Source organism: Tyto alba, unplaced genomic scaffold, assembly GCF_018691265.1.
Source record: "Tyto alba isolate M040663 unplaced genomic scaffold, T.alba_DEE_v4.0 Super-Scaffold_20, whole genome shotgun sequence".
Classification (NCBI taxonomy): Eukaryota; Metazoa; Chordata; class Aves; order Strigiformes; family Tytonidae; genus Tyto; species Tyto alba.
The window spans coordinates 9,179,414-9,192,154 of NW_024881283.1; the positions used below are offsets into that span (position 1 = coordinate 9,179,414).

Sequence of the window (12,741 nt, forward strand, 5' to 3'; positions counted from 1 at the left end):
AGTTGTTTTAAAAAGGTTAATCTTTATGATCACACTATGGTTTGCAGTTACTCCATGCAACCATCTGTTCAAGACAACAGGTTACAAAATTCAGTCCTAAAAGCCGGAGAGTTGACCTACTGATAGTGTGCTCACCCCAAGGAAGCGCTCACTGACTTTCCCACCCAGGAAGGTCCTTCAGCACCCAGTGACCAAATATTTGGCATTTCCAGAACCTCATGATACTGATCCAGGCGTTAGATATTCACGTGCCTACCAGTATGCAAGCGTGAAAAGGGTTCAAACTCGGGCTGTGAGGCCCCAACACTAGAGAAGACTACTTCCAGCTGGAAATCTTTTACTTGGTGGAATTCTGAACCCATTTTTCGTATCTTGCTGTTACCTCAGAATATTTCAGAAGTACGCGAGTTCAAAAACATTTACAGACTTTCCGATTTTCAAGACCATTTGCAAAGACTGTGTTTGCAGCATGCCCTACTTAAAATAAACACAGCTTCTTTCAAAGCTTCTTTCAGAGCTGTGTCACCTAGTGCTACAGACCCAAGGCTGGCTCCTCTGTCGCTCGATACTCACTCTGAGCTGTTGCAGTACAGCAGGGACCCACGTACAAACATTTGTACCTCAATGTCTGATGCACAAAGCAGGCTTGCTGAAATGCTGAAAATCTAGAAGCTTCCATACACTTGGCTGAGTCCTAAAACTGGTCCACACCTCCAAAATGACTTTGCATTTGTCCATTTAAAATAGGTTTTTGACAAATCTAAATATATACAGAATTTGCACTACTTCATGCAATCTCTTCCAATAGTATCCAGCAGTGCATTTTCAGGTATGCCTCATTGAAAGGTCACAAAAGCAACTCTGATGCTGTTTTGTAAAAGCAAAGTACCATGTTTTTCCCACTGTGTGGCCTGGAATATACACATTTATGTACTGCATGCAGTAAAAGAAACAATCTCCTAAATGCAACCTAAATTTAAAACTATTTCTTATATTTTACTTTCCAGAGCTGTATTATTTTTTCCTCCAGAAATGATTAAAGCGAGATGTCCAAATAATTTTAGGGACGGTGAACAGTACGAGGCACTTGATTTCAATTTTAAATAAACACATTTGACTACAACCGAACACAATTAGCACCTCCCCCCAAAATTCCATATTTTTATGTATTATTTTTCTGAAACAGTACCAACAGCTGATAGGTGACTGCATTTTGCCTCCATTCAGACACATGAAACACACAGGCTTTAATCTGGCCAGGTAGGATCTGGCAGCATCCACCCAGCAAACCCCAAATCCTCTGAAACACCTGCAGGGTATTGAGCACACAGCTGCAAGCTGCCTTATGTGGCCACAGATTCTTCAAGGGAGAATTTTAGGACAGGTACAAAGAACACTAGAAAACATTGCTGGTAAGAAAGTCTTTGAAAATAAAGCTCTAGGTATTTCCAAGAGACACAGAAATCTCTACGTTTCTGATATTCAAGCCAGCTGAAATAAGAGCAAAACTAGCAAACTTCACAGATTTTTAATCAGCCTGCCCCACCTGTGTAATTATCTTCAATACATATGCAGATTCATAAGCTCATGAAAGTTTGTGAGAAGAAGGGGCATGGCTAGCCACGCAAATCAAAAAAGCAAGGGGAAAAAATAAGATAACATTTTGGGCTCCATTTTCTGAAAACGAACCATTTTCTGGAGACATCTTCTCTGGAATCAGCATTTCTGAAGTTGAAAATTTACTGTAACAGAAGTGTGACAGCAGAAGGCTGTGCGAGATCGAGGTTAATCTGGGTTTACAATCCAGACCTTGCTGAGAGCAGCACACATGGAAGGAGCTGAAGGCACAAGGGTTGTGGCAAGCACCATGCTGGTAACAAAGGAATTTGGGCCACGGTGCTATCACCATCTGTATTATTATTACTTAATAACTCTCAGGCTAAGCTGCCTTCCCATGCTCTGTTTTGCCTTATCAAATATGCAAGATTAGCACGACACAAGATGCTGAATTGACAGCTTTGGAGCCTGCTCTCCGCTGGGTGAGGATAAACGGGGCAGATGCAACCAGAACTTCCTACGTTTTTATCCTCAGAAGTGGAGCACGACTGGGACAGAGCAGGATACGCTAGAAAGGAAAGTTCAGTTGCCATCTCTTACTCAGCCTTCAGCACCTTTCCCTGGGACCCCCGGCAGGGATAGTGATGACCATGGTCATTAGCAACAGGTAAAACTGCTAATGGGAAGCAGCCTAGCATTCCCAGGAAGGAGAAATGGGAATCCTATATATTCTCACTAGAAGAATACTTGTATGCAGTCAACTAATAACTCCAAACCAGGCTTACATTTCTCATTCGGTGGAGATTCCCTTCCCCACATTCCCCGACATCCAAGACAGCAGATATCCCACCCCAAACACATCCTTTTGTCTCCAGTGCCCACACAACCAAAGCTAGCGGTATTTTCCAACAGCATTTCATTCTCAGTTAAGTGAATTGAAATGTTTATTACAATTAAATTCTTCTTGGCAAGAATACATCATACAACCAGGAACATCTTGCATACAGGGGTTTTCTTAAAACCGAATTAATTTTCTCTGAAAATGCCCCACCATTTTCTGCTCTGGAGATTTTGGGCCATTTACATCCTGCTATTTAGTTACCTTATTGGGCCTTGCTCCTGAGAAAGTGGAGACTAAGCACTCTCGTGTGGGCCTAGAAGTGAGCCATTTTCATTTTGGACAGACAGCAAGTGATGTTTTAAATTGTTCATCCATTTTTCTTAACTGAATTTTGCATCCGAAATTCAGATGAGTGAAACATCCAAACCGTACCTCTGATGGGTGTAATGGACAATGCAACAAAATGAGCAATATCCTCTCCTCTAAAAACTATTTTTAAAAAATTCTACATTCTGCTATTTTAATTAATACAAATTTAATTAATACCAATTCGGATCCCTCCTGTTTAACCTTAGAGTTCCCTTAAGAGCCCAGGGGTCTGTCCAGAGCCATATGCATAAAGAAACTACAAGTCTTGCTTTTGATTTGCAAAGAACCTGATGTAAAGATGAATGGACCTAATGGATTCACTTCCTGCAAGAGGAAAACACAGCAGTGACGAAGTGACATTCTGAGCACGCCTCTAATATCAACCGCTAGATACACTGAAAGGGAGTAACTAATATGGAGACCATAAAAATCACTATTTTAAGCTCTTGCACAGCAGTGATATGACTTTTCTGCAGGGACAATTGAATAAAATGCAAAGAGAAAAAGAGAGACTGCTATTAACTCTGTAGATTTTTCTAATAGGTCTTTTTTGGTGTGGTTCCTTATCCCTACTCCTAATTTTACAATAATAACATTAATTCAGATTTCAAAACGGTTTACAGTTTGACACTTTCCACACTAAAAGACGACATGAACCCCAGTCTGTCATTGAGCAGGAAGCATACAGTATATATTAAATACACACACACACCAATCCCCTCCATTCCCACTTTAACAAGTTAGTATATGCTTGTGAATAGAGCACCGGAAGGAAGTGATGCAGTAATGCAGAGGGAGGAGAGGGAAAAGCATTAAAACTTTTAAGAGTGACAAAGTTTTAGAGATTACTGGAAAGTCACATGAAATGTTCAAGGAGATCATTCTACAAAGACAGTGTTAAGGAGGAGCCAAAAAACTTACAGACTGATGTCTTCTGGTTATTGTCCTTGCTGGGCATTAGCTTCACGCCTCTAGACTTCAGCTCAATTTGCTTTTTGACTACAGAGAGAGATTTAAAACAAAGCAAAGACAAGGAAAATATTTAGCTAAGCATTATGGATAATTTAGAAAGAAAATGAAGCAACAGTTGTACAGCACCCACACTGCAGGATATCCTGCATCTTTCCCTTACAGAACTCATCCTGACCCCTCAAAACCATCAGGGCCCCCTTTCCACCTACCGTGTTAGGTCTGGACGAATGCCTTTGCAGATCTGAGCCAGGCTGACCCAATTTGAACATAAAAACAGGGCTCAAAACCCCCATCCCTTTGTAACCATGCCGCTTTGCTTAACATACTAAAAATGGGACACAGACAAAAGGGAAGTTGTAAGAAACTTCAAGAATCCTGGGAGTAAAACGCTGAGTTAGTTTCACCCAGTTCTACTGATGCAGTTACTCCATGCGTACATTATACAGCAAAGCCATTCTCTGCTTCTTCGGGAATACAGCACTCAAATGAACAACCCATAACCTAAGAACTGTATACACAATCTGTAGAAATAGTAGACTCAAAAAGTCAGTAAAATATGAGAAAAAAGGGCCATATTAAAACCATATTATTGGTGAAGAGAAGCACAAATTTACAGGCCCACTATCAATAGCCATAGGCACAGCAGTTATAAAATCTGCATGGTGGCTCTACCAGAGTCCTGTTGTGACCAACCACCTCCCCGTTCTAAACCTCATCCAGAAGATGAGAAAACACGTGGGAGTAGCAACAACATTTCCTTCCTTCCATCCATCCATCCATCCATCCACCCATCCATCCATCCACCCATCCATCACCAAGAGAGTCCCATCCTTCTTCGCAATATGAAAAATCCCCACGTAACTGAGCACCTATTTGTTTTTATTATCCGGACTTGGCTGCTGCTGAGGCTCTCTCCACACAAGAGGGTTTTGCACAAAACCCACACTGTCAAAACCATCAGGACATCAGGGGAGAGAGAGAGAGAGAGAGACAACAGCTTCCTGCAGCACACAGATATTTTGACCAACACCAGCAGAATTTTTACTGGCATAGTTGAAGTTAATGTGGTTAAAGAACAACTTCACAGCAAAAAGCATGATGTCCAAATCACTTCATAGGATCCTTTTTCTGATGAGCCAGTCCTTATCTATGAAGAAAACCGGTCCATCTTCTACTTCAAACTGTTCTTTTCTTGTTCTTTATCTTGTCATACTTTCATCCCTAAATTAGCACATTTCTAAGACAAAGTTGTCAAGAAAAATTACCAATATTACAAGGTTTTTTAATCATGCTTTTTTTGGCTTGAAAAAAAAATCTGTTTATAACATCTGTTTGCAGGAGCTTCAGACAAGGAGATGTCAAGCGTTATTCCTTGAAGCTTACCTAAGGTAGTTCTTTCTGAGCTACACGCTAGCTTGGAGCTTTTTGTTCATCATTTGGTTACAGCTTTTTGCTTTCTCTTTAAATAAAGCAGTTATAACTTCAAACTGAGGTCCATATTAACTTTAAAAATATTCATGAAGGAAAGCTCATGTTGTTCATGTCTTTCTTACTAGTATTAGTATCTTTAATCTGTTAAGTGTTCTTTTTCTTTTTCTTTTTTTTTTTTTTTTTGAGGAGAAAAATAATTAACAATATGTTGCTTTGAAAGCAAATTTAAACACACACTTGTTTCTTTCTTACTGTAAATCCATGTTCATATGCACAAGGAGAAAAGCAGCGGGTCTCAGAATGCCCCGAACATATTCCTCCAAGTCACACTATGATAACGCTGGGATATTTGTAGTCTGACCTCAAGGATTTTAAGTAACACACTATCAAAGGACCGAAGCAAGGACACGAGGCTACCAAAGCTAACATTTTTGGGGCAAGTTTGGAACCTATTTCTGCCTCAACTAGAACAGTGACAGCTTTAAACTACAAATGCTAAACGAAAGGCTGTGCTGAAAAAGGCCATGGGGTTACGGGGCTGCCTCCCACGTCCCCTGGCCTGGGCATGGGGGCCGCCAGCCAGCCGTCACCTCAGCCGTGCCGGGGCAGCGAGGGAGAAACCACTTCTCAGGGAAATTCTACATGGAGAGCGGGACGAGTTGACAGGGCCCTTCTCACGGGCACGCCACAGCCTTTCTGCAGCGTAACGCAGGGGCTCGCAGCTACCGCGGTGCGCTGGGCCAAGCCCCCGGCCCTGGCACCCCTGTGCAGCAGCGGCTGCACCCACCCAAGTGCTCTTCCAGGGCTAAAGCGCCCTTCCGCAGCCCCCCCCCGGCCCTGGGGGTGCTGCCCCGAGGGCTTCCACCCCCACACAGCCCCACGCTGGGGCTCCCCAGCCTCTTGCTGTGTTTACCCTGGTACCACTCGCCTGCTCGCCCTCCCAAAACGCCGCCGTTCACGACTCCCTGGCGCTTTCCGAGCAAGTTCCGGGATAACCCCGTGGCCACAGCCAACGTTCCCTCCCAGTCAGTGAAACACAGTCAAGCCCAAGTATCTAAGGCTAAATTTGAGCTGCTGCAGGATGTACAACGGCTCATGGCTTCGCAGCATCTAATTCATTGCTCTGTAAAGTGCTTTGGGGCACTATCAGTAAGAGAGCAGCTTTATAAAAATAATTTCCATTTTTATATTCTCCGCAACTTCCCTCACAAGCTACTTCACACAATTGCCAGTGAGTTTTTTCTCCTAGCCACGCACAGAAAAGCACAGGTCTGTTGATTTTCTGCACGATAAAGTAAACCTGTAGCCTTAAAGGACAAGCAAAGCTTTCCAGTCATCAGCACGTGCCCTAGAGCCACAGAATTGATGGTGACACCAGGGACGGGATAACGCATCCCTGGGAGGGTCAGCACCTCTCGTCAGGGCACGCCGGCTGCTCAATACAGCAACTTGCATTGATCTCACAGGGCTGTCTGACAGCCCAGAGCCCAGCAGAAGGCCATCGGTACAGAGAGTCCATGGCTTCAACACATCTGGACCTGGCACAAAACTTCAAGTTTTTAAAAGGACACACTAAATGACAAAGGTTTCCCCATATTTATTCCTGCCTTCCACAACCCAGCGAACACAGAGCCCCACTCCAAATTTGTGACTAATGGAAAGGCTAGCTCCAAAACACCCAACAGTAATGAAAACAAGCAGCAGAAACCAGACATTCATTACTATGGATCAATCCTAAAATACAGAGACTAAACTGCATTACTCATGAAGTATATACTCCCCTAATTGCATCGTGTCTCTTTCAACAATAATTGATAAAGAGAGATCACTATATACTCTCCTCTTAATCCTTCATTTTGTTTGCGACATGGAGACATAATGATGAAAGTCAAGCTTTACAAATTACTCAATTTAGATTAGAACAAGTCAGAACACAATATCACTTGCTTTTTTAAAAAATAAATATGATCAATTCTCCTACTCTATGCCCTCAAAAATCTGGTATATGAATATCTATTTTGTTTATAAATTTCAATGTGGAACAACACTACAAAGGACTGTGTCAGGATAATTGGATGAACAGAAAGTCTTCTGTTTTCTGGAGGGTTTTGCTGCTCACACATATCTGATAGATCTAATGGAATACTCAGTGTCCTGTCAAATATGAAAGATGACATTACAAAGCTTTTCCAGCAAGCAGGCAGTCTGAGGTGCTTCTTTTAAACCGTTTCATGTTGCTCTGAATGAGAATTTAAGGAGACATTTACTTTTTTTTTTTTAATTTGGGAAAAAGGATTTCAGCAAAAATCTATTCCATGAGTCTCTGTTCCCCTTGGCAGGGGATTGCCATTAAATACAGACTTGTCTGAATCTCTTTCTCCTCCTGCCCAGGTGTCTCAGTATCACCTGGGATGCTACAGCAGGTTGCTTACAGGGATTCTTACTCAGGTTGAAGGTGGAAATTCCCTCAAATGCAACCGTTTTAAAACTCCGTATTTACACCCTCCCTTAGCCAGCCTAAGCAACGATTCTTTAGGAATCGGAGCCTGCAACAAGCAACAGAGTTCTCCTGTCTCTGCCTGTTTCTCAAGATTGCCCAGGAGGCTCAACAGGTTGCACAGCATAAGCTGTAACCCCTTTGCAGCCCGAAGGTTGTGCTCCGAGATGAAGATTGACAGATCTGTCAAAAATTAAGCACATGTACTTCTAGATACATACATATCCTTAAAAGCTATTTATGTGGCGCGGTGTGTGCAATGGATAGTCCATCAGACCACTATTAAAGGTGACAGATCTGCTGATATTCTGCACTGTGCTACAGGCTGAAACTCGCCCACATTTATCTTTCCACCTGAGGCTGGAGGACAGAAGGGGAAGGGAATGGGGTGGGGAGATCAATAAAAGATGCAATTATGTGTTGGTAGCAATCAGCTAAAAAGCAATTTGGGACCCAACTTACATAATAAAATATGTGGAGAGATGGACTACACCAGCCAGAGCATTATTTAGATCTGCTTAGCATCATTTTAAATTCAGCAGCTTTTTCATTACCTCATTTACAGCACCTGATCGCTAAGCTGATACAGGGGGATACCAGGCTTCTAACCCTGCACTGTCACCTCTCCAGAGTAAGGCACTTCTACCATATTTTCCTACCAGCTGCAGGGACACAGCCCCTTTTTGGGAAGGAACCCTGGAGGAGTGGCAGGAATTAAAAAAAAAAAAAAGATCAATGCACTGATTTCTCTACAGTCCCTTTTATTTGCTTTTACAAGGTGAAGTGGTGGGGTGGGGGGGCAGGGGGGAAGTGTTTGCAAAAATGCAAGCTTTATCCTACATAAAAGGGAAAAGGAAATGGTGAAATATTTTAACTCTCCCTGGAAGGGAAGGAGTTAACCGTGTTCAACATAAAGAAAACCTGGATACAGGCTGATTATATCTAACCTTGCTTTTACATTCATAAAGAGATTTCCAAACTAGGGCATGGATTAAAAAGAGCTGAAATGGAACACACAGAAGGCGTTCTGCTAAAACTATCAATGTTAAAGAAGCTGGAAGCAAAATTACTTTCTTATAGATTATCAGCAAAGCCAGATACTGTCTCAGAGGATACAGAATGCTAATAAATGATGTATGTACATGTCTTCAGAAAATGGACAAAAGGTTAGATGCCTCCTAACCCTCTCTTCCTTTCTCCTGGACAATCCGAGGGTCTGCTTACATCTTTACCACTGAAAAAGCACGTTTTAGTTGCTCTAGTTCATATGGCATTACATACCCTATCTCATATTTATTTATTTATTTATCCATATTAAAATATTTACGTTCAAAGAAGTTAATTTCCTCTGGAAAAAGGTTACGCTGATTTTTTTGAAGTTGCATTGGCATCGTTAATATTCTGTGGACACAGATTCCATTGACTGCAAAAATCTTGCCTTTATCCCTGCTTCTTTTTTTGTTTCTTGCTTTGTTTTTGTTCAAGTACTGAAATCTTTCCTAACAGATGGAAAGAACCTGCCAAACTCCACAAAAACCAGCAAGTGTGTGAAGAATGAGTGTCAGATTCCCTGTGCCAGCCAGACGGAGGTCCTGCTTCAATGCCATTTCAAGAGCACATTTTTAAGTTCATCTTTTAAACACTCAATACACAAAAGCACAGTTCATTATATCTAACAAAACAGTTTCTAAGGAGTATGCTAGATTAGAACCCCCTGACATTTATCTAATCAGAGGAAATTATAACATTAATCTTTACTTTTCTATTTAAGAAAAAAAGAGGATTCAGGCAGGTGTTTTAATAGAAAGCAGCAACTGTGACAGCAAAGGAAAATGTCATATCAAAAGCTATCAGCTGCATGCAGTGATTTGCATTACACAGAAAAAAAAAAAACAAAGGGGTTTTATCTTATAATTTAAAGTAATTTATATGTTAAAGGAAAGCAAGGAAAGTTAAACAAAGATGGCGACTCAGAAAGCAAAGCCCATGTTGAGGCCATGACAACATTGCTAACACTAAACAGGGCAAGTTTCCAGATTTACAGAGGAAACTCCTCTCCCTTTCACTTTGTTCCTGTTAGTCTTGGGCTATGGTACTTCTTCCCCGAAGCCCAGTTTCTTCCTTTTGAGGAAACCTGCTGAACTACACTGTCTCAAACCTACGGAGCATGGATGAGGAGCTGGATGTCATTACTGCCCCCCCTGGCTTCACTTGCCCTCTCCCTGATCCCGTCTCCAGAGCCAGCTGCCTGAAGCGATGTGATGCCACCGCACCCACAAAAATCCTTCGAAGTCCTCGGAGAGAACGGCGTGAACAGTTCTAAGGAATCCACTCCCACCCGCCTGTTTCAGTGACCGTTTGGTCCCCAGGAGGATGCACGGAACTGCAGGTGACCACGGCTGCCTACAAACCTCAGAACACAGCGGAATCCATCCTCCGCTTGACTCGCGTGACAAAGCGTTTCCTCTCCCTCAACAGCTCCCTAAGATCCCAATCCTGAAATCCATCCTTCTAGGGGTGACCAGTAAATACAGAGCAGTTTGCAGCTCATTCCAAACAGGCTCAGTTAGGTCTCACTTGAGCAGAGTGTAAATACAGACACAGTCCCTGTGGGACTCGAGGCTGTCCTTTGCCTGGTGACACCCTATATCGCCACATCCCACAGCACCTTCTGCAAAACTGCAGGTAAAGAACAGCTGCTTCTACTAGCAATGAATTTCCCTGTAGCTCTCAGTTGCTTCTAATCCCAACAATTGCAAACAGTAGCTCTCCACACACCAATGCCTGGATACCCAGCTGGAAGATTAATGTTAACAGGATACAGAAGGATCATGCAGGAAGTTAGATGTAGATTCCTAGGGGGGAAAAAAAAAAAAAAAAAAAAAGTTTGGCTAAACACACAGTATGAATAGTGAGAGCAGGCAGTAAGCATTTACCTTGATATTGGGCACTGAACCCCTTCTGCCTGTGGTTGCCATCTGATGTGAAGTGAAGCCGCAGCCAATTTTTACTGCTGATAACCGGGGCAGGCAAATTCATTCCAGTAAACCTGCGAGAAACCAATCAATAACAAGTATTAGTATGATTGTGAGTTATGCCCTAAACACCTGCCCTTTCACATAATCCTCCTCCTACACAAATATAGGAAATCCTGAATGAGTGCCATATGCTCAAAGCAAGCACCCCCCCCACCCCACAGCTGTTTCTACGCATGCACTCCTTTACATGTCTCCTCATCGGATGGTTTGGCATTTGAAGTTGCAGAGGTTCCCATCCCTCCCAAGGCAAAGAGCTGAGCTGGATACTCATGACCTTTGCGGTACCAGGCAAATGAAACGGGTCCAGCTGGAGAGCCCAGAGGCTCCAGCCTTCTCCTGCACCGCAGAGAAAGAGTGGAAGGTACAGAACAGCTCTGAACGAGAGGAGCTCTACGTGTTTCCCCAGAGCGACAGAGCCTCGTAGCTCTAATACCTTCTGTATCTTATTGGTACCACACAGAAATGACATAAAATCATCTCAGGGGACACGCTACACCTAAGGTATGCAAGATGAGCCTGGCTCCCAAGCTTATTCAGTTCCTGTCTTCATAGCTGGCTAACCCTGCCTTAAAAAAAAAAAAAAAAAAAGTATGTTTATTTTAACTGAGGAAGAGAAAGGATTGAAGAACAATTTTCTTTTACTGGAAATAGCCAGCAAGAAGCAACGATTTATGATCTATCCCAACCAGGAGAAGATTACAGCCATCAAACATGAAGTGGAAAGCTCCACAGCCCATTAGAAGTCCTTTAGCAACTGTTCCCTTCATACTTCTTTATACTTTATCTTTTTTTTTTTTTTTTTTTCTTTTTTTCCCTTTCAATTATTAAGCTGTTTGCTTTATTAAACTCCAGATCATAATTCTTGGCTGAGTTGTCACATGCCAAGTCTTAGTCTGGAACAATGTTTACCTAAGCCACAGCACTCTTGAATTGAGGAATGTAATGGTAACATTAACCATGGTAAAGAGAACAACAGTACCATGACAAAAGCTATTACAGAATCCTATTATTGTTAATGAAAGCCCATTTAATTTTTTAATCATAGACTGTCATTTATTTAAAAAGTATTGGCATTCCAATATCTGTGCTTTTTTAGATGAAGGTAAAAGAATCCTGGAAATCTATTCCATTCAAAAGGATACTTCAGCTTTTATTACTACCCATTTTCAACAGCAGAACCGATAGCCCAGAACATATTTTAAAAGTCCTTCACTCAACTAACACCTCCAAAGGTGAACTTACCTTTTTAAGGCAAACAGTAGGGAGCCAGGACAGCACTTGGCAGCATATTTATTAATGGCAGATGAACTGCAATGTAATGCTGCTCTACTTGTTAATGAAATAGCAGGGATGATTATGCTGCATAACTAATGCATCTCTGCCACCTACAGTACAGACTTTAAACCTTGTATTATTTCGTGGCTGAATTCTACATAATTATGAAGCATGACTGAAAACATTCTTTACACTATAAAGTGGTTTAAGATTGTGCCTGATCATTTCTGTATTGATTATTTTCATCTCAGTTTTGCAGATCCTTTTGAAATACTAGGTGTTATAAAAATGGATTCTATATGGCATTCTGCTATCCTTGGATAACTCAAAGACATCTGAACCAATTTAATTTGAAACTTTTTCAAATAACTAAGTTCAAACAAACATATTTTGGGCTAAGATCAAACATGGGATGCCTAAAACCAATTCTGAGAAAGTTACTATGGCTGGTTGTTATGACAACCTGTTTAAACTTAATACTCTTTCCCCCAAAGGCTATTTTATTATTCATTCTGAACCAATAGCCAAACTTCTCATAAATAATCTTTAGGTATGCAGAGCCAAATTTTACTTTCATAACTGTGGAGAGCAAAGTAATTCAATTGCCTGATATAAAAACTAGAAAACAATAAAATTAACCTGCCTGAATGAGGCAGAATTTCACTCTCCTGTCCCCCATCCCACTTTTTTTTCTTTTTTTAATATGCATAATCTTTTGAGAAGTGGATTCAGTAGCCTGCAGACTAGTAATCTACTTAACA

At 41.7% G+C, this 12,741-nt stretch overlaps 1 protein-coding gene across 4 annotated transcripts in view; it reads right to left on the reverse strand.

Annotated features, from left to right (window-relative positions):
* CSMD2 (CUB and Sushi multiple domains 2) overlaps positions 1–12,741 on the reverse strand; it is a 314,323-nt gene that overhangs the window by 164,657 nt on the left and 136,925 nt on the right. For 3 of the 4 annotated variants that reach the window (XM_042793851.1, XM_042793852.1, XM_042793853.1), the window contains exons 7-8: positions 10,604–10,716; positions 3,689–3,766 (exon numbers count right to left, since the gene is read on the reverse strand). In XM_042793851.1, the coding sequence (XP_042649785.1) occupies positions 3,689–3,766; positions 10,604–10,716 (191 nt within the window). Of the gene's footprint in view, positions 1–3,688; positions 3,767–10,603; positions 10,717–10,892; positions 10,908–12,741 lie in introns of those variants that run through there. The other variant, XM_042793854.1, reaches the window with a different exon arrangement.